The sequence below is a fragment of the Talpa europaea genome (assembly GCF_964194135.1).
Source record: "Talpa europaea genome assembly, chromosome: 11".
Classification (NCBI taxonomy): Eukaryota; Metazoa; Chordata; class Mammalia; order Eulipotyphla; family Talpidae; genus Talpa; species Talpa europaea.
In genome coordinates, this window is record NC_140078.1 from 7,490,556 (window position 1) to 7,512,088 (window position 21,533).

The window sequence follows — 21,533 nt, forward strand, 5'->3', positions numbered from 1 at the left end:
GGTAGATTCATGGACAGATGGATGGATGGAGAAATAAATAGGCAAGTGTTGGACAGAAATATGAATATTTGGGGTTGATGCATGATTGAGTGAGCACATGGATGAGCAGGTAGATGCATGGGTAGGTGAATAGATAAACAGATGGGTGGTTGGAGAGTCAGAGGGTAGATGGACGGTTAAATGAGCAGGAGGGTAAATGTGCGTGGAAAGATGGGTGTGGGTGGAATGTGTAAATGAATGTAAAGAAAAATGGATGAGAGAGTACATGAATTGAGAGGTGAGTAGGTAGATAAATAGGTGGCTATGTAGTTGAACAGTTCATGGCTGAGTATATGGATGAAGGCATCAGTGGTTGAATTGATGGGTAGGGGATGGGTAAAAAATGGAAACAAAATTTAAATGTTTGCATTGATCAGAAAACTAGGTTTACCCATTTACCTGGAATGTGGACCAGGAAACCCCCCAAGGTTTGATAAAGGTAATCAGACTTGTATATAGACCAGGCACTGGAGTCAGACATCTGGTCACTCAAGGATCATACAACAGCTAATAATAGGTTTTTTTTTTTTTTTAAAGATTTATTTTATTTATTTATACAAGCACTGGGTATAGTCAGAAACGCAGGAGGGTGAGAAAATTCACCAGAGCCAGAGCGGGGAACAGACCAGGCAGACTGACGAAGTACACTGCTGAGGGGAGCAGCGGGCGGCAGGAAAGGTCTGCGCGCCATGTGGGACCCTTGCTTGGTGGCCGGGGATTGAACCGGTGCTGCAGAGGCTACGGGCAGCTTCGCAACCCAGCGCTCAACTGCTGTGCCACCGGGGAGGCCCTAATAATAGGTTTTTATATCAGAATCTTCAGCCCAAAAAATGAGAGAGTTAGAATCTTAAGTGAAGTCAGTCACAGGCAAAACCTTTAGCACAGTGCCTGGTATTTAGTAAATGCACAATCAACAATAGTGAGTAAATACCAGCCTTAGGCATGGTGCTAAACACTTTATGTATATGATCTCATTAGTCCTTTCAGCAGCCCTGTGAGGTACATTATGCCAGAAACCCCATTTTGCTCATGATTATATTATTATTATTATTATTACTATTATGATTGGGTAAATCAAAAGAGGAAGGGCCTAGAAAATGAAAGTCCAAGCTGGGAGAAAAATCCTAGACAAGGCCAAGGCAAAGAGCAACATCCACTCAGAGTAACCCTGAGTCACAGCCATTCTGAGATGCATATGGTTTCCCTCGAGTCTTGGGGTACCCCCCCAAGCACCCTCATAAAGCAATTATTCCTTCCCAGACGTCTGTGGGCAAGAGGGAAGAGGGGATTAATTAGTCCTGTAGAGTGCCCAGGAGGGCTGAGAAACCTGAGCAGGACACTCAGTGGGATCATAAATAAATGATGGCTGGTATTCTGGAATCCAAGAAAAAAATCTGACTTCAAATGGACACATCTCTTGCCAGCACAATTTAGAGGGGAATTCACTTGTATTTACATGGACAAATTGGGCCAACTCGACCTCACTTAGCCTCAGGGAAAAATCTCAACCCCTGTCAACTGGAGGTATGCTAAAAGGGTGCGCACAGAAGACATTCTGAAAGGTTTTCAGCCTGGGAGGCTGGGGGGTCCTGGTGCTGGTGCTCACTTGCTGCCTAACCATGGGGTGTTGTGTCCCTCAACAAGCTTTTTTGTTTTTCCAACTGTAAAATGAAATGGCTACACTTGAACTCTTATTGAGGGGGTTCCTTCTTAATAGAACATTTGAGTTTTACTATTTGTTTTGCCCTGCTTCAAGTACATTCATTTTCTTTTGTAGATAAATGACAAAGTGATAACTCTGTCTGGCTTAGGTTTAAATAAAAAGGGGGCCCTATTTACTAGCTTACTTAATGGGAAAACCCATAGTTACTGGCTTCAGGCATGGCTAGATCCAGGAGCTCTAATGACATAGGCAAGATTCAGTATCTCAATCTCTGGGGTCTATTTTCCCCTGTATTGACTTTATTTCTAAATAGTATCTCTGTCACGAAGACAGAATATTCTAAGAAATGAAGGCCAGATGCTTTCAAATAACATACAGTCTTTTTATTTGGGGAATTTTAAAAATTGGGCACTGTGCAGAGCCTGGGGATACAGAGACAAGATGCCTCTTTGGACTTCCTTGGCCTTTGTATGCAAGAAGCACAGGCCTACATTTTGCCAAGCCCACACTAGTAACGTAAATGAAAAAGTGACTTGAGTGGGGACCTGAGGGAGAATGAGAGACCATAGCAAACTGGAGAGCACATCCTACCTAATGGGGCCAGCTATGACTTAAGGGGAGCCACTATTCTGTGCATGATTGCTGTGTTTTACAGGAATGGGCGCAATATTCATCAATTTCTCTACTTTTTCAAGAAAAGCCAGAAATCCAGATTTTTTTAACATTTAAATATTAAGTCAATTTTTAAAAAATCGTGATGGTCAAACAACATGGGTCTGCAGGTCACCAGCTTGTGACTTCAGCTGCTCAACGTAAGGGATTGTCCAGAGGACTGAACTCTGCACACACTAGCCATTTCTTTTAAAAAATATTTACAAAAATCAGTTAGGTGACTTGAGAGTGTGGACTGGAGCCAGGGCAGAGGGAAATAAGAGAGTTAATTTCTGTCTACCCTGCCTCCAGTCCAACCAAGAGATTGGAAACTCCTGAAATCAGAGGTGTGTCTTATATATGAATTTCTTATATGTAGTCATTATTCTTATTTATTTATTCATTTTTTATTCTTATATGTAATTTATTCATTCTTTATTCTTCTATGTAGTCAGTATTTATTCATTCATTCAGCAAGCATTTTTCGAGCAGTTTACTCTGTATCTGGCCTCGTGTGGGGCACTGTGGGATCATTGTGAAAACACTGTTGGTGGCCTACCCAGCCTCAATCTCCACTTCTTCCTTGTTAAACAAATTTCACTGTTGTAAGTGCAGTGATGGGCCCATCCCTATTGGAAAGATCCCATTGCCAGTGATTGGGCTAGGAGGGGCCAGGTGGCCTGGATTAAGATATTTGGTCCCATTCCCTTCTCCAACACCCCTTCTCAAGTTCATTTTCACCTGGGAATCTTTGCTCTATTTGGCTTCCCGTGCCTGCACCTCCTTCTTCAGAACATCACATAGTTGTCTTCTGTTAAATTGACTTAGAATTTCTCAACCTTGACTCTATTTGCAATCTGGGCTGGAGAATAGTTTGTTGTGGGGGTCTGTCCTGTGCATTGGGAGAGAACCTTTGGCTTCTACCTGCGGTGACGACAACTTGGACAAGGATTATGATGGAGGTGACGAGAAGTGAACAGATTGAAAATGCAGATTATGTGCCACTCTGTAGAAATGAATCCTTTGATTTAATGAAATGAAGAAAAGGACCAGAGAGGAGAAGATCCTTACCTTGGGACCCCGTGGCCTCTTCACAGTATTTCTCCTCCAGAACAGGCGACTCACCAGCACCAATTTACTTATCCTGCAGTAAATATATATATATGAAGAAATGAAGGAGTAAACATGGGGTCCAACTATGCATCCCGGGGGGGGGGGTTGTTTTCTCAGTAAATTCTTCTGTTCTGTATTCATTTCTGGAGATTATTTGATTGGTTCTGTCTCCCCCACTGGACAGGCTACTCCACGGAGGATGGCCCTTCTGCGCCTGGCGCAGGGTCTGGCACACAGGGAGTTCCCCATCACCAGCTGTCCAGCTTGAATGAATGAATCATCAGGCTACATCAACCAGCTCGCCCCTCACTCTCTCTCCTCACCTCGCCTTATTTTTCTTTCCATCAATGATCCCCATTGCCAAATCGCATGTCTTTGCTGAGGTATTCACTGTCCACCTTTTCCCACTCGAATCTGGCATTCCATTCCAGAATTTGATTTTTGAATCTACTACGGAAGCTCAGGAAATCAAGAGGTATTTAAAATTGCAATCTGCTCCCACTCCCACGCCTGCCTCCTCGGCTCTCCTCTGCTTCATCATCCCCCAGCGCTTATCGCCGACATATTCTTTGACTTTCATGTTTATGGTCTGTCTCCAACCAGCTCCACCAGGGCCCCAAAGTTTGCGTCGATTTGGTTAATGGCCGTATCTCAGACGCCCGCGTGCTGGCACTCAACCCACGTGTGGACACAACCGAAGAAGGTGGGGATTGCCAGACAGGCCGTGGACGTAGCCGGGGGAGCAGGGCCAAGCGCCAGGTGCTCCCCCTTCGCCCCAACTCCCAGCGGGCCTCGCCAGCAGGCCGGGCCGGGCACGCAGGAGTTAAGCCGCGCGCGCTCGCGGCCCGCAGGTGGCGCCGTCCCGCCTCGGTGCCCAGCTCCCGGCGCCCCGAAGTGCGGGACAGAATCGCAGCGAGCGCGGAGCCGAAGCTCAGCCCCGACTTGTTGATCTCGCCCAAGCAGCCGCCGCCGCGGGAGCGCGAGCCGGAGCCGGAGCCGGAGCCGGAGCCGGAGGAGGTGGAGCAGGAGGCGCCGCCCGACCGCGGTCCTGCCGCCCGCGCCTCCAGCGGCCGCCCGTTCCCCCAACATCGAAGCTCACCCCAGCCCCGCGGTGCCTGCAGCCCCCGCGCGTCGCCTGCCCGCCCGGCTAGGCCGGGCCCAGCCCGGCCCCGGGGACGCCGCTGCCCGCGGGCGGGGGCGCCCGGGCAGCCGCGGCGATGCGCGGTCCCCGGCCCCGGGAGGCGGCCGTCCTGGGGGTGAGTGTTGGGGCGCGCGGTCGGCGAGGGGGGCCGCAGGGGGACACGGGCGAGAGGCTCGCCGGCCGCGCCTCGGCCTGTGGGCTCCGCCGCTCCAGCCCCGGGCGGGGGGCGGGGAGGTGGGGTGAGGGCTGGGGCCTGGGGCGCGCGCGCTCCCTGATCCCGAGCGAGGGGAGAGGGCGTGAGCCTCGCAAGCAGGGGGGCTTAGGGGAGCCCCGGAAATCACCAGTGCGCGGCGGAGGAGGGCACATTTTGAAAAGGCCAGAAAATTCAGCTCGTTTCCCCGCCTCCCACCTCCCCCACCCCTTCCCTTCCGAGCCCCGGGAAAGGCGCAGAACCCAGAGTTATAAAAAGCCATCGCAGGAGAGCGGCGAAGAGGGGGGGCGGGGGGAGGAAGAGGAGGGGGGAGGGAGGCGAGGAGGAGGAGGAGAAGGGGCGGGGAACAAACGAGGGGAGGCTAAAGCTGGTGGACCCTCGCGACCCTGCGCGCCCCCCTGCTCTGGGGTGGCAGGTGCAGAGGGAGGGCGGGACCCCGCGCGGAGCGTGGCCTGGCGTCCTCTGAGCGCACCTCCTCGCGGAAGCACCTCCGGGGATGCACCCGCAGCCAGGGGAGAGGGGTCGCTCCAGGACAGCGAGGCTGTCGTGACCCCCCCATCTGTGGTGACCCCCGACAGGTTGGCACAGAACCCCCCAAGATTTCCCGCAAATCTTGGGACATCACTGCCACCCACCCACCCCCCGCCCTCAAATCCTAATTCTCTTGGAGTGAGAGGAGGAACAGATGAGAAGTCTTTTTTAGAAAAAAAAAAAGTTTTCCAGGGAGCACCCCTCTTTGGCTATTGCGGGGCCTGGTCCTGGACTTGGTGGGGAGACCCAGAGAGAAGCGAGTTTCAGCACTCGAGGGGGGCGGACAGCGCCCCGAGCGGCAGGGTCGGGCCTGGCCCTGGAAGGCCGGGGTGGGGCCTCCCGGGGCCCCCGGGCGCCCCTTGGGGGCCCTCACTGCTCCCCAGGGGCGGCCCCTCCTCCCATCCGCGGGGCGGGCAGGACTTCAGCACCAGCGGAGAGGACAGCGCCCGGCCTCTCGGCCCCACCTGAGCCGCTTAAGCTGGGGAAGGTCAGGGCCAGCTGGGGCCCCAGCGAGGTGGGGCGGGGCGCCCCCCAGGTCCCCGCTTGCTGACCTGCGTCTGCTTTCTGCCTCGCAGCCCTCGGGATGGAGGTGAGAAAACGGCCGTGAGGAGCGCCCGCGCGGGCCCCTGCACCCCCAGCTGCCCACAGCGCTCCCTGCCCCCCTCCCCCGCGGCGGCCAGCCTCGCCGTCCAGTGACAGCGGCCTGGGGGGGCGGGGGGGGCGGGGGCGGCCGGACCAGCGATGCCGGCGGGCATGACGAAGCATGGCTCCCGCTCCACCAGCTCGCTGCCGCCCGAGCCCATGGAGATCGTGCGCAGCAAGGCGTGCTCCAGGCGCGTGCGCCTCAACGTCGGGGGGCTGGCGCACGAGGTCCTGTGGCGCACCCTGGACCGCCTGCCGCGCACGCGGCTGGGCAAGCTCCGCGACTGCAACACTCACGACTCGCTGCTCGAGGTGTGCGACGACTACAGCCTCGACGACAACGAGTATTTCTTTGACCGCCATCCCGGGGCCTTCACCTCCATCCTCAACTTCTACCGCACCGGGCGGCTGCACATGATGGAGGAGATGTGTGCGCTCAGCTTCAGCCAGGAGCTCGACTACTGGGGCATCGACGAGATCTACCTGGAGTCCTGCTGCCAGGCCCGCTACCACCAGAAGAAGGAGCAGATGAACGAGGAGCTCAAGCGTGAGGCCGAGACCCTCCGCGAGCGCGAGGGCGAGGAGTTCGATAACACCTGCTGCGCCGAGAAGAGGAAGAAGCTCTGGGACCTGCTGGAGAAGCCCAACTCCTCTGTGGCTGCCAAGGTGAGTCTGGAATCTGGGGGCTGGGGGCACTGTCTGCGTGCCCAGATTGTGCGCCCCATGGCTGGGGGACTCACTTAGTTCCCAAAGATGAAGACCAGGAAGGGGGAGTAGCTATGACCAGTCCTGGGAGGTGAGAACCAACTCCAGACTTTCCCTAGGTGGCAGTGATCATCCCGTGCTTTTATTATCCAACACTTTGTGGCCCCAAAGAAAAGAATCCACACAAACTTAAAAAAAAACCCAAACCCACCGGAAGAGCATGGACACTGGACAATAGGAAAGAGCGAGTAGGGACTCGAAGTCTTGCAGAGCTGGAGCAGGGTTGAGTTTGGTCTGTTCTACATGAGGCTTCCTTGTGGAGTCCCTGCCTGGGCTGGAGGTGCGTCACCCTGGGATTTTAATGCTTATCCCTATATTTATACCCTCACTTTGCCCCGAGGAAGGGATGAAAACAGCTTACAGACATGCCTGGAGGACACTGAGGTACTGCAGGCAGCTTTAACATAAGTATTTAACATAACATAAGTATATAAAGGGACTTGGGGGGCGGGGGGAGTGTGCTCGCCTGTCCCCGGCAGCAGGCTGTGGATGCCAGTGGGCGTAGGGTCCCCCCTGGTTTGTTCTTTCTGTATTTATGTGGTGAGTTTCTTCCAAGAATGGTTTGGTGCAGCTTATAAAAATGCTTTGGCTGAGAAGAGGATGCGAATTTCAAAATAGGAGAGAAAAAACGAGACAACGTGAGAAGGGAAGCAGGAGAAGGAGGCAGGACAGGTTCACAGGCCAGGGAGGTCTGTGCTCTGATGGGCAAAGACACAAGCTGCAAGGGGCTGGGAAGGCCTGGGCTGGGGCAGGGGTGGGGCTGGGGCAGGCCAGGCAGGAGGTCCCAGGTTGATGAGCAAATTCTCTGTGACAGGCTGGGATTCAGGGATGCCTCAGAGAGATGGGGGCCTGTCTTCACAGCCCAGCAAGCCAGGCGTAGAGTAAAGGACAACTACTCAGCACTATAAACAAAGATCGTGTGGGCCCAGGGCGAGCCAGAGAGAGAGGTGTTCCAAATCCAGGAAGACCATGCTGGGAAAGATAACTCCCTCTCTGACAGTCACTTGGCCTAAAGCAGGCAGGGAGGAGGTGGGGGGACATGTAAATGTGTTCGTGGTCAAAGTAGGGGTGTGAAGAAGCCCACAAACAGGTCCTGATGTATCAGCTCAAGGCCCCCCTGAAAGGCTCAAGGCCTCGCTCAAGGCCCCCCTGAAGGGCTGGGTCTGAAGGAGACTTTGTGGGGGTCCTTTCCCCAGATCTGGCTGCCCAAGGAGAGGCCCCTGAGAGCAGATGCAGGAGCAGGTGGCTAGTAGGAGCATGGAGGGAGGTCCAAGTGTTTTCTCTCTTCCCTGTCAACCCTAAAGAGGATGAAGAGATTCCTAAGCCTGTTTTCCTCTTCCGAGGCTGTGTGCTACCTCTGGCCATAATCCTGTCCCAGGTTTTGTGTCTAAAAAGCCTCCCTCTTAACTCAGAGTCACTTACCCTTAACCGGCTTAGAGGATCAACAGACTTATTTTGCTATTTCCAGGCCTGACACAGGTTCCTCCCATGCATACCTCCCGTTATGGCCAAACATGCTTTTCCCTCTTCCCTGTCCTGTCTCTAAGACTTGAGAGTGAGGGGCAGGGAAAGGGAGGTCCCCCTGCAAGAGAAGAAGCTGGCAAAGGGCTTTGTCTGGCAGCAGGGCGAGGGAACTCAGGCTTGCAAAAGGCATTATTTGGGAATAAACAGCTTCATCTCTTGGGTTAATCTGTTTCCAGGGACGAGTTTCATGACCTCTTCATGATCCCAAGCTCCAGCTGCCGGCTCACATTCCTGGCAGATGGATGGTCGAGGATATTCTGCAGCCAGAGCTGGAACAGGGAGGCAGGCAGGCTCACTGGCCCTCAGTGTGAAATCCTGACTGCCTTCGATCAAACGCTTACTGTGTGTGGATGTAACAGAATTACCCCAACTCTGTTATTATCCCACCTATCACAAATAGGGAAGCTCAGAGAAGTTAAGTAAATTGTCTAAGGTCACACAGCAGGCAAACAGGCACATCCAGAAATTCAAACCCACATGTGATTTTGAAGACCCAGTTCTTTCTACAATGATAAGTGGCACAGCTTCCTCCCAGTCTCCCTGCTTCCATTCCGCTTTTGCCCCCTGCAATCCATTGCCCACATAGCAGCCAGAGTGAGCTTTTCAAAATGTAAATTGGATCCCATTATTCATCTACTTAAAATCCTCCAGAGGTTTCTCATCACACTCAGAATAAAATTCAAACCCTTCACCGTGTTATATCAGTTCCTGCTGAACCCAGCCCCCATGACCTCTTTGAGCACATCTGCTTTCCTCTGGTTCACTCAGGACACCTACTGGTCTCCTTGCTGTTCCCTGAACAGTTCAGGTTTTATCCTGCCTCAGGACCTTTGCACTTGCTCTTCCGACTGCCTGGAATGCTCTTCCCCAGATTGCCCCAGGACTAGCCATTTAGCCTCATTCCTCATTCGAGCAGGTTCCTTCCTACATTTCTCCTCCTCAGAGAGATCTTTCCTGACCTCTGTCTAAAGCAGCCTCCTTCTCCATCCTCTCTAATGCATCGTGCAGCATCTTTCCCGAATAAGCTTACGAACCATCTGAGATTCTATTTGCCTCCTTGTGTTTCTCTGCTTCTCCCCCACAAGAGTGAGTGTCGGAGCTGCATGCACTGCTCTATTCCCAGCACCATGCCTGGTGCGGAGATGCTCCAAATAATGATGTGGAGTGAAGGATGGATCAGTCAGCTGGTGTTTCAGGGTTCAAAGATCTGCCACTCCTTTCTCGCTGCCCACCTGCGACCCAGTTCCTGTCCTCTCTCCCTTTCTGTCACCTGCACTTCGCCCACCCTGCTCGAATCCCCCCCCCCCAACTTAAATGTCAAGTCAGACCAGCCTTGCCTGTGGAAATTTCTTAGAGGTCACACAGTGAGAGAGTCAAATAGAGGATCATTTCTGGGTGGTTGTGAGATACAGAAATGGCCATATTGCTTATGTTTTAAGAGACCCAGCTTCGGCCTGGCACCACTACCTCCGCACCTCTGATCCTAGCAAGTTCTTCACCTCTCCAGGCTCTGGCCGTCCACCTGTAAAATTGAGATTAAAAAGTCCATCTTGCAGGATCATGAAATCCTAGCCATATAGCTTCTAGTAGATAGGGCTTATTATTAAAAAAAATTAAGGACAGAGTCCTTTCTCTGTGGCTGGTGGGCTGGCTTGCAGCAGACACTTCTTTTGCGGTATGGGAGACTGAGCTGCCGCTGTTAATAATTGATGGCAACTCAGAGACAAACCAAAGCGCAGGCCCTTGCCTTCACTGCCAGGGGAGTGGAAATCAAAATCCATTAGGCAAAAGGCAGCGTGATAGATTCTTGTTTGGAAGCCTGGGTCAGCCCCGCCTGAGTGACAAGGGTGGGGGTGCTGGGCTACCACTGGGCTTCTGCTTTCTCTGAAGACTGTGCAGATTGATCTTGGTAGGAAAGAGAGGGAACTGATGTGCCAGGCCAGAATTTGTGTGTTCCCTGAAACAGTCTCAGGGATAAAACCCTGTGATAATTTCCTAATGTCCAAAGTAGCTGCTGTTTGTGGTGCCAGGCATGGGTTAGCAGTACTTGGTATCCACCATCTCATTGCAATTCCTTCAGCTATCTCAACAGGTATTTGCTAGTTTGGGCTGCAAGTAACAGAATAGAAAACATGCAATTGCTTCTCTAAGGAGGAAGATGCATTGTCTCACATTGTTACCAAGCCATGGGGTCGCTAGATCAGAGAATGACGTCATGTCTTTCGAGAAAAGAAGTCCGCTTCATCGTCCGTCTGTGGACAAGGAGGCAGGAGGGAAATGCAAACCTGCCTCCCCCATTAAGAAAAGGAATGAGGGCATCGAGGTTTTTTTCCAACCAGGGCTGGCTGAGAACAAAGGAGTTAAATTTTATGGGCTGAGAAGCAGGCAAAGGGCAAAGAAATGCAGCCTTGGCTGAAGTTCTTGGCTCATCCCAGGACACTTCATACATGAAGGATGAAGAGGTTTTTCTTCAGTTAACTGCAGTTTTGGATTTCTGCTGGGGGCCCCTCGCCTCTAGGCAGCCCCCTCCTCTATATTTGTGTCTTCCGGCTCCCAGCTGGCCTTGGCGCTCAGCTCAGCCTTAGCCCATACGCCTATGGGCCCTGCTGTCCCCGTGAGAGCGCGTCTCAGAGAGTTTAGATCCTCTTTTTGCTCTCCTTTGTGCTCTTACGGTCTGACCGTTTTCCTCAGTTTCAACTTAACAGGACTTTCCAAGGTTTCTGTTAATGGCTCAAGGCTACCTCCAAGATTCCAGGCTGTTTTCTTCTTTCTCCTCCTCCAGCTCCTGCAGGTGGCTGGGGTTCAGGCTGGACGCCTCCTATTACACGATGGCGCCACAGTTCCAGTCTTCTAATGTAGACACGTGGTGTCCAGCCGGTGGAAAGGGGCATTTCCTCCTACACCCCACTCTCTCCCACTTTCCCAGGAACCCTGAACAGACTTTTCTTAAATCCTGGAGCAGGTCCTGTCCTCCTGCACTAGCTGCAAGGAAGCCCTGGAAGGCGGGTGGCTGGCATTTTCAGACAGGGAGGGCGTGGGTTTTATGAGTGGTCTTAAGACTTTTCCATGGAGAGGAAATGGAGGTTCCGAGCAGTGAAGGCACTTGCCTAAGCTCACACAGCTAAGTGCGCAGTAAATATTTGTCAACGGATGAAAATGGCAGAGTCAGGGTTTGAGTCTAGGTTGGTCTGGACCCCAAACCTGAGTTTCTTCATCCTCGATCCTAGGCAGATGGTTCAAGCTCCCTGAGCTCCAGGGAACTTGTCTGCTGAGTGATAAGAGCCAGCCTCTTGGCACCGTGTTGATGATTCAGTGAGATTTCAGAAGGCGATGTCATTTCCAATGGAAAGTATTTTGTAAATATGAATCGTTATTATTGTTATTGCTGTTATAATATGAAAGCGTGTCCTTTGGAGTCCGACAGATACGGTTCATTTCTCAAGTCCATCTTGGCCCACCAGGAATATGACCTTGGGTGAGTTCCTTTTCTGAGTCTCAGTTTCCCCATCTAGAAAATGGGGTTATCACACATCTGCATAAAGAGCTCAGCACATGGTCACTGGTCATGACAATGGCCATTCTTGGTGTTATTGCTGAATTTATTACTCCCCTGGCTGGTGATGTCTTCTACAGTGTTGCTGAGTGCAGGGTGACTGCATTTCTCCCTTTGGGATTTCATGCTTCTGATGTGACAATGCTTCCGCTTCCTTGCCCTGAGTCAGGGGGATTCATGTATTACATTGAGAAAATCAAGGGAAACCAGCTCAAAACACATGGGGCCCCTTCTGTGCTCTGAGTCTTCTGGAGAAACTTTGCTGGTCCCCGGTCTATGATCCTGGGTGCTTGTACCTATTCCTGGGAGATGAAATGCCAAAGATCCAGAATCCTGCGGTGGCTCACACAGACCTAGTTTGAGTCCCAGCCCTATCATTTCCCAGCTCTAGACTCTGGGCAAATGATTTTACCACCTATAACTTCTCTTTCCTAATCTGTCAATGAGGATGACACCGCAGCCCACCTCCATGGGTTGCCCCTATGAATCAGTGTGCCAGTGCATGTTAAGTGTTGAAGCCCTGCTTCCCGATCCTGTATCCTGCTTTGATAAAGGAAAGCATAGCGCTGCTGCAGCAAACTCCTGGGCCACATGACAGTTGGGGAAAGATCAGGGACCTTTTCTAGGTCTTTCGGTCCCTCTCTTGCCCTCATCAAGGGTTGGGGATCTTCCATTGTTCCAAGATGCTTGGCCAGGATGGGACTTTGGCAGCTAGTCGCTCAGGGGTTCTGAAAGGTTACAAGAGGCTGGAGAATGTGAAATGTGCTTACAATGCAAAAGTGCCGGCCAAATGAGCGGTTTGGCCAAAGTTTAATTAACTGGAAGAGACTGAGCATGCATTAAGCACCAACTCCATACCCAGCACTCTGTGTACTTCCTGAATGTGATAGCGGTCAGATGATTTGAGAGCTAGATCCCCAAGTTCAAACACTGGTTCTCCCCATTAACCACGTGATTTGAGAAGAAGCCACTGCACCACTCTGTGCCTGTCTCTACATCGCGGTGCCTTCTTTCATAAAATGGGCCAGTAGCAGCGCCTGCCTCACTGAATCACTATGGAATTAAGTGAGTTAATTCACACAGAGCACTTGGAGTAGTTCTGGCGCAGAGAAAGCCCTCAATAACCGTTATGGGGTTTTGTTTTTGTTTTTAATTGTCTTTGCCTCCTTTAATCCTCCTGACAATCCTGCCAGATAAATAAGCTCCTCTTCAAAGCTATTATTCATATAAAAAGAAACATGCTAATTATGAGGTGAGCTTAAGGAACTTGCTCATCAGGCCAGTGGGGCAGGGCCAGACCAACCCTGAAGCACAAGAGAGTCCCTGCCATGGGGACCTTCTCAGCCCTTAGTATTTCAGCTCCACCAGCCCAGCCCCTGCTGCCAAACCATATAGCTCTTTGCAGCCGCACAGAGGCTGCAGCTGCACAGGGAAGTCCAGCCAGGACCCAGGACCGGAGCTAGTGTCCCTCCCCTCCTCCTGATCAGTATTTTCTGGGATCATTCATTTCACACCTAATCCGCCTGTACTCTGATCCTTGTTCAGAATCTGGTTCTGGATCGCAAAGATCTGTGGGAAACCTCATTTAATCAGTGTCTCGATATTGAATTACGGGCTAAGAGGCATCTTACAACAAAGATCCTACGGGGATCGTCTTAAAAGATATTCTAGGTCTGACTGGACTCAGGCAGCCACAGCTCCAGCTCCTGGGAAAATAGCAACAGTGGCAGCACCCCTGGCTGTCTGGTGTTCACTGTGCGGGCGCCTGGCACAGTGGCCTGGTCCATTCATTCCCACAGTCACCGTGCAGGATTATCCCCATCTGACAGCCCTGGAAACGAGGCCCAGAGAGGTGAAGTAACTGGCCCCCAGTCACACAGCCGGCAGAGGCTCCCTGACATTGGCCTCTGCGGTGCCAATGACCCTGGGGAAGGGAGCATGATTCCTGGACACCATCCCAGCTTCCCCTTTTCTTGTTGGGGAACCTGAAAAGCTGGGAGGTGAGACCCGTGTTCCTGTGTTCCTGTCTCCCACCTGACTTGGTCCTGGCTCCAGATCCATGGAAACTTGTCTCCAAAGGCTGCAATTACCTGAGTGTTATTTTAACAGATCATTTAGTCGATGAGGCCCTGCCATCTCCCTGAGGTGGGAGAGGCTTGATTTCTGGCACCTCTGTTAGAAGTGGCCTGCCCAGGTGCTCTGGGGAGGGAGCTGTGCAGCCAGCCCCCGGGCACGGGAGTGGAAGCAGCCAGGGAGCCAGCCTTGTTAATATCCTGAGCACCAATTCTCCTGAAACATTTCCCCTGGTGACATAAATAACAAATAAGACGTAATGCCTGGCATATTCCTTGATGCAGGCCTGAGATTGGCCCCACCACCCCCGCTTCCTGGCTGGCGAGCTGCAGGAGGCTCCTCACCTCCAAGAGACAGGAAGTGAGAATCAAATAGGGCAGCAGTGCTCAACCCCAGCTGCTCTTACCGATCTTCTGACCTTTGAAAAACATGCATGACGGAACCTCACTTCCAAAACAGAGCCCCTGGGGGATGGCGTCTTTCATTTGTGCTAAAATACTACATGACATAAAATTCACCATTTTAACTACTTTTCAGTGTACCATTCAGTCTACCTAATTTACATCAGTATATTCACATGGGTGCTACGTATACTCACATCAGTGTGCAATCAATCTCCACGACAATTTTATCCTGCAAAACAGAATTTTAAGTGGGTTTGACTGTTCTAGGGACTTCAGGCAAGTGGAATCCTTCAGTCTCTGTCCTTTTGTCTGTCTTACTTCACTTAATACAATGTCCTCCAGTTTCCTTTGTTTTGTATCAGGTGACAGAATTTCCTTCCTTTTTAAGGCTGAATAATACGCCGCCATATGCACCTATGCTCCACTTCTGGATTTTCCATTCATTTGTCTGTGAGGCTTGGATGGCTTCTACCTTTTGGCTGCTGTGCACAACGCTGCTATGAACACGGGTGTACAAATAGCTCTTCCAGATCTTGCTTTAAAAGCTTTGGGGTCTATGGCCAATAGCAGGATTGCTGGACAAGAGACAATTCTATTTTTCAGGTCTTTGAGCCACCTCCGCAGTTTTGCGGTGACTGCATTCCCACCCGGCACGCGGGATCAGAGTTCCGCGCATCCTCGCCCGCTCTTGCTATTGTCTGGTTTTCGTTGTTGATTGTAGCCTCATTGTGGGTGTGAGGTGGTAGCTAGTTGGGGCTCCCATTTGCGTTTCTCTAATGATGAGTGATGTTGAGTACCTTTCCCTCTCTTGATTGGCCACATGTATGTCTTTTTTGGAGAAATGTCTGGTCAAGTAATTTGCCCATTTTCTAATTGGGTTCCTTGTGGTATGAGCTCTTTATGTATCCTGGATATTAATCCCTTATCAAATAAATAATTTGTAAGTACTCCCATTCCACAGGTTGCCTTTTCACTTTGCAGCCGTTTTTTTATTTTGATGAAGTCCAATTTGTCTATTTCTGCTTTTGTGGTCATATGCAAGAAATCACTGTGCAAGTCTAATGCCACGAAGCTTCCCCTGTTGTTTTCTTCTAAGAGTTTTGTACTTTTAGCTCTTTTGTTTAAATCTTACACCCATGTTGCGTTCATCTTTGTAAGTTCTGTGAAGTAAGAGTGGGTGATTTTGACTCATAGTGGGGGGCGGAGGCAGGAAGCCAGTCTTGAGGATGGCCCTGGGTGGGTGGGGTCTGAACCCTAACAAGCATGGAGCCTGTGCCCCGTGCTGGGGACAATTGTTACTGTAATTGTTGGCAGGATAGCAAGCAGTTTCTGACATACCCAGCTTCACCCCAACATCCTCTTGCGCTCATGAAAGCTTGAAAGGCAGTGAGACAGTGAAACTCAAGGGTGAGTGACACATGTTCAGGATGTGACCGCTTCTCCCCACCCCTCCCTGACCCAGGCCCCCCCCCCTCCCAGCTCAACCATTCCAGGAATCTTCCCATCTGCTGCTTCCACTCTCCGTCCTCAGTCTGTCCTCCACACAAAGCCAAGGGAACTTCTGTAAGTCGGACAGCTCGCTATCCCTGCTCAAAATCCTCCATGGTTCTGTCTCAGAGAACAAGCCAAAGTTCTCACCTCCCACCCACCTACAGGGCCCATGTCTGGCATCGCCTCACCCTCCCCCCGCACCCTTCCAGCATCCTTTCCTACCACTCTCCCACTTCATCACTCCATTCCACCCACAGGAGTAGCTCTGCTTTTCTTCAGACACACCAGGTGTTCTCCTACCTCAGGGCCTTTGCACATGCTATTCCTTCTGCCCAGCACAATCTTCTCGGAGACAAGACTCACCACCCAGATCTCAGCTCAAATGTCAAATGATATCCTATGTAAAATCGTTCCCCCAGTACTCCCTATTCCTGTCTTGCTTAATTTTGCTCCGCCATTCACAGCAAACAATTAATTACACAATGACTTTTTCTCTTCCCCGCTTGGATACAAGCTTCAAAGGGCAAGTTTTGTTCACTGTTGTGTCCCCAGTGCCTAGAACAGTGCCTGCCAAAGTGTGGGCGCTCAACAAATGTTGAATGAATGAACGATGTTATCCTAGAAATAACAGAATACATACCAATTGATGAAAAAAGGAATTTGTTTGCAAACTTTGGGACTTTCATGATTATTATTAACACATTTCTAGAAGTCCGACTCTTGTCCATGTCTCGGGGTTTTAATCTCTGGATGCAAAATGTTCCTGGTTTTTCAACCAGAGTCGATCTCTCAAGCTCAACACTATTGACATTTGAGGATGGATCATTCTTTGTTGTGCGGCCTGCCCTGGGCATTGTTTTAGCAGCATCCCTGGCTTCCACCCACTAAACGCTGCATGGAGAGTGGGCATTAGCGAAATAGAGCATGAATGGCTGTCAGAAGGATGTTGCAGTATTTCAGGCAAGAGGAGATAATGCCTTGGAAGAGGGTGATGGCTGGGGAGTCAAGGAAAAGTGGCTGGATTGGGGATATATGTGGGATGTGGAGCCGTTCCCGGATGTGGCTCAGCCTCCACCTGCAGCCACAGTTATTGGTCTGTGTGATGGGACACTGGCCACTTTCTAGCCATGAGTCCTTGAACGAGGTGGCTCAGTTCCCCCATCTGTAAAATGGGCTCTATCATAGCCCCTAACTCTTAAAGAGGAAGTAAGGATTAGATGAGATAATATCGTAAATAACAAGAAGCCTATAATACCCACAAGGTCAATCACAACTGTTATTGTTATGATTGGTTATGTTTATTCATTCGGTGAGATTTATTGAGCACCTACTGTGTGCTGAGCATTGGCCTGGGAGCTAAACAAAGACATGAGCCCCCATGGTACTGATGTGACAGGAGTGTGGAGAGAGTGGGTCATTCAAAAAATAAATAGGGATACTGACTGGAGCAAAATAACTGTCAGAGAAAAATCATGAGACAGGAAATTGAACAGTGACTGAGTATTTGGTGTTCTTAAGGAATTAACGCTGTTTTTTAGGTGTGATAATGCTGTTGCGATTATGTTTAAAAACTTTACTTTTGGAGATACATACTTAAGAACTTATGAATGAAATGATAAGATCAAATAAGTATGTGATATTGGGGTTGATGACAGGGGCTGGGAAGAAAGGTCAACAGGGAAAGGGAGGGAGAGCTCAGGGTTTTACCAGAGTGTCAGAAAAGGCCCTACCAGGATGAACCAATTAAGCAGAGACCTGCAGGAGTGGAGAGAAGAAGGCATGTCAGCCTAGGGGGGCAGTATTCCTGGTGGAGAACATAGCACATGCTAAAGCCCTGGGGCCGACCAGGAGCAACCAGGTGGCCTGTGTGGCTGGAGCACAGTCGGACATTGATGACTTTATCTTTCATTGTTGAACTTTGACCTGTCCTCTGAGTCTCTGAGCCTCCACACTGGCCTCCCTGCCTCCAACCTCCTCCCTCCATTCTGTTCCCTGCAGGGACCCAGTCATCTTTCTCAAGTGCAATATAATCCTGTTACTCATCCCCTTCCCCAAACCTTCCCATGGTTCCCACTGCCCCAGGGCGAAGCCCAACTTCCTTAGCCTGACCATCAAGACCCAGCCAACCTCTCCACCTGCTTCTCTTCCTCCTCATTATACTCCACTCACACTCCACCCACCTTTCTGCTTTTCCCAAATTCCCCTTCCTTCCCTGCTCCTGCTCTATATCTTTGCCCAAGCTGATTCCTCTGCCTTGCACCCCCTTCTTCCTCTAGTCTGCCTGCAGCCTCTCTCCTTGCACCCTTCCAGGCCCAGTTTCTCCCTTCCTCCACCACCCACACCCCCTTCAGGCAGCACTGACAGCTCCCTCCTCTATGCTCCAGAGAGCTGATGTTCATAGCCTCCTTTCTCGAAATACTGCGAGGTCAGCTTGTGGATTGTTCTGTGGATGCCAGGCCCCCAGGGACTGGAATGCTCAAGAGAACAGGCTCCGAAGCCCAACTTCTTGGGTTCGTCCCCGCTCAGACACTTTTGAGCTGTGTCCCCTTCAGGGAATGACTTAACCGCATTGAACTCAAGGTTCTTGATCCATCAAATCGGGGAGCCTCACAGCTACCAGGGAGATTGTGGCAATCCTACATGAAGCACTCAGAGCAGTGCCTGGCACACAGTGATGTGTTCCGTCCACATTAGCTATTATTGCAGAGAAGCGCTAGCAAACATTTGTTGAGTGAGTCAATAGGCAAACTTGCACGATCGTGTGACAACTGATCAGGGGGATCTCAAGGGTCTACCAGGTCTAACCCCCATTTCCTGCCACTTTCCTTGTCTCTATGTGCCTGCTACCATCCCCACACTTCCTGGGCCAAGGAGAAGTGACCACTTATTTTCCCTTCACAATGAGGAGAAACAGTTACATTGGACCCTGCCCCTGATGGCCTCGCTTTTGCTCTGCAACAAGGCTGGCCTCCACCAGCACTGCCCACATGGCCTGGCAGGTGGACACCGTCTTTGAGAGAGCGATGTTGCATTTGCCAGCTCCACGCCATCACTCACATCCGTAGGTAATGGACCCGGACACAAGCAGCTTCTAAAAATAGACCATCATATTTCACTAATTGCTACATAAGGCCCCCTCCTAAGGCTTTCCAAGGACTTTGTGATCCTTGGGGTCCTTGACCTTGGCCAGCTCTGCTTCTTGGAATCCTTGTAGACCCAGTTGTTCCAAAAAGACATGATTGCCCTGCCAGGGGCATGTGAGAAGCAAAGGAACATGGAGATGAGATGATATTTCATTTGCTTATCATGTCCAGGATTATCGTGTCTTTTTGAACAGATCAATTTTCTCTTCTCTCCTATACCATGGATATATTTATACATCCTTTATTGTTCCTTGAAATAGTGACCACAAATTGGATTTAGTCGCTCCCTCCTGTTCTTGGGAACAATCCCTTTGGTTTCAAAGGTAACTTCCTTTCTGGGCTTCTCTGGTCCTTATCCCTTTGTGTGGATATATGTGCATGTTTTGAGGTCCTGCTTCAGTGTTTTTGTGTGACAAACACTTGTTGCATATTTCTTTATGCCAGTCACCCCGTGGGGTGCTTGGAAAGCACTTGTGTAATTATTAGGATTCTTTTGGTTTCAGGTGACAAACATGCAACTCAAACAGACTTAAGCAAAAAATGTGATTGAAAAGTCCTGTGTTAGTTAAGGGTTCAGGTAGGGCTGGATCCAGGGACTTAAATATGTCATTAAAACTTGGTCTTCAATGACTCTACATTCTCTTCTATGTTGACTTCTTAGCAGGCTAGAAAGTTCCAGTAACTCCAGGCATCCCTCCTGGAGGAAAAAAAGCCAGTCTCTTTCCCAGTAGTTCCAGCCAAATCTCAAGGATGATTTTCATTTGCCCACCCCTGAGCCAATGACATAGGTTGGTCTGGGTCACAGGTTGGTCTGGCTGGAGCTGGGATGAGACAGAGAAAGGGAAAGAGATGGATCCCCAGAGAAAAATGAAGTACTAGTACCATGAGAGGGGAGAATGAATGGAAACTGGCAAAAGTAACCCAGAATCATCACAAAGTTTACAGCGTGCTAGAGGGAGGTGGGCATTAAACACAAATTAAATGAAAGAGTCATCTCAAGGTGTAAGATGTGAAGGAAAGAAGGAAGTGGATTTGACCAGGGCCTCTCAGCGTGGATGGCTCCTTCTGAGAACCTGGACTTCATGACTCTCCTTCCCGAACTGTGTGTGAACTGATCGCTCTCTTACTAGCTCACTGGTTCTGTCTCTCCTGTACCGTTTCACATGCTCCCTCTTACAGTCTGGTTTCTTCTGAATGTGTATTATGACCCCAACTAAAGCAGGAAGTTCTCAAAGTCCTCATCATAGCTTACTCACATTTGTTTCTAGAGCACAGGGAGTGAGCTGTCTGCTGTGTGTAGAAAGTCCTGTGGGAACAGCTGCCCCGTGGATTCACCTGTCATCTGTGGCTGCTCTCGGTAACAATGGCATTTACAGGAAAATTTTGCCAACCTGTGTTCTAAAGTCACCAACCCTGCCCACTGTGAGGAATGAGTCAGATATCCTATGGGTAGAGAGAAAGGCCCCTCAGTCCCAGAGAATCTGTCAAGGAAAAAGTGCCTCCCCAAGCTCCCTGTCTAGGGACAATGGGGGGCCCATCTCAAACTCAGATGGCTACAGGGGCCACATAGATGGTGGAGCAGCCATATGGAAGAGCTGCAGTAAGGCAAGTTCAGGGAGGAAGCCAGTTACATTCAGCCTTAGTGTCAAGGAGGCAGGAGGGAGTGGTGGAGACTGTGGCAAACTCAAGGCATGCATCTCCATCTGAGGAGGCAGCTGATATTCAGTCGTAGGCTAGGTTCTGGGCCCAGCCAGAAATTTTTATTTTCATGTGAGATATTCCAATTTTTAAATGTTGACAAATAATTTTAAAAAATTTTTAAAAAAATTGAATAGACCAAACCCTAGAACACGTCTGGGGACCAGATTCAGCCTTTGGGGCTCTACTTTTTGACCCTTACAGCATAGATCCTTAGAGGACTAAAAATGGCAGCGGAGGGGGAGTCATTTCTTGCCTCAGAGGACTTCCCGTCTGGAAGGAAAGGGTGGCAGAAGTCACAAAGCCCCCCACCCCTTTCCTTTCTCCTGCCGTCAAGCACAGAACAGAGCGGCCAGCATCACTGAATGCCCCATGCAGGTGGAACTTGGCTCCAAAACTTAAGACAGCTCATCCCTTGTGGATACCAATTCAAGTTAGGAAAATTAATGGGCAAATCCTGAACTTATTAGCTAAGAGGATCCGCTTGCCTACTCGACATCCAACAAGAACAGGAAGAAAATGTGACTGGAACAGTTAGAACAGGCACTAGATTTAGAGTCAGCAAACCAGATGACTCTGTACCTCAGGTTCCTCATCTGTAAAATGGGAATAACGAATTCCCCAGGGTGGTGCAGGGGATGAGATGAAAGACGTGAAGTACTCAGCCAGGTGTTTGTATTATCCGGACTGTTATTTCCACCCTTCACTTACCTCGTCATCCGTGCATTTGGTTTATTTCTCGGGGCTGTGGGCCCAGGATGTGCTTACTGTGTAGAATCAAATTTTATAGTCTTGTGAAGTAATATCAGCTCTACAAATTCAGGGTAGAATGTTTGGGGGTTCAGAAATTCTCGATAGAGATTGGGGTGCCTGGGATTGAAAGTCTGGTGT

General features: G+C 50.4%; 1 protein-coding gene across 1 annotated transcript in view; it reads left to right on the plus strand.

The window, feature by feature from the left end:
* Window positions 1–6,090: 6,090 nt before the first annotated feature.
* The window catches only part of KCNB1 (potassium voltage-gated channel subfamily B member 1), a gene marked incomplete at both ends in the record, with an annotated part of 82,692 nt that continues 67,249 nt past the window's right edge, over window positions 6,091–21,533 (plus strand). The window contains one exon of the mRNA XM_084247441.1: window positions 6,091–6,657. Coding sequence (XP_084103567.1) covers window positions 6,091–6,657 — 567 coding nt within the window. The remainder of the gene's footprint in view (window positions 6,658–21,533) is intronic.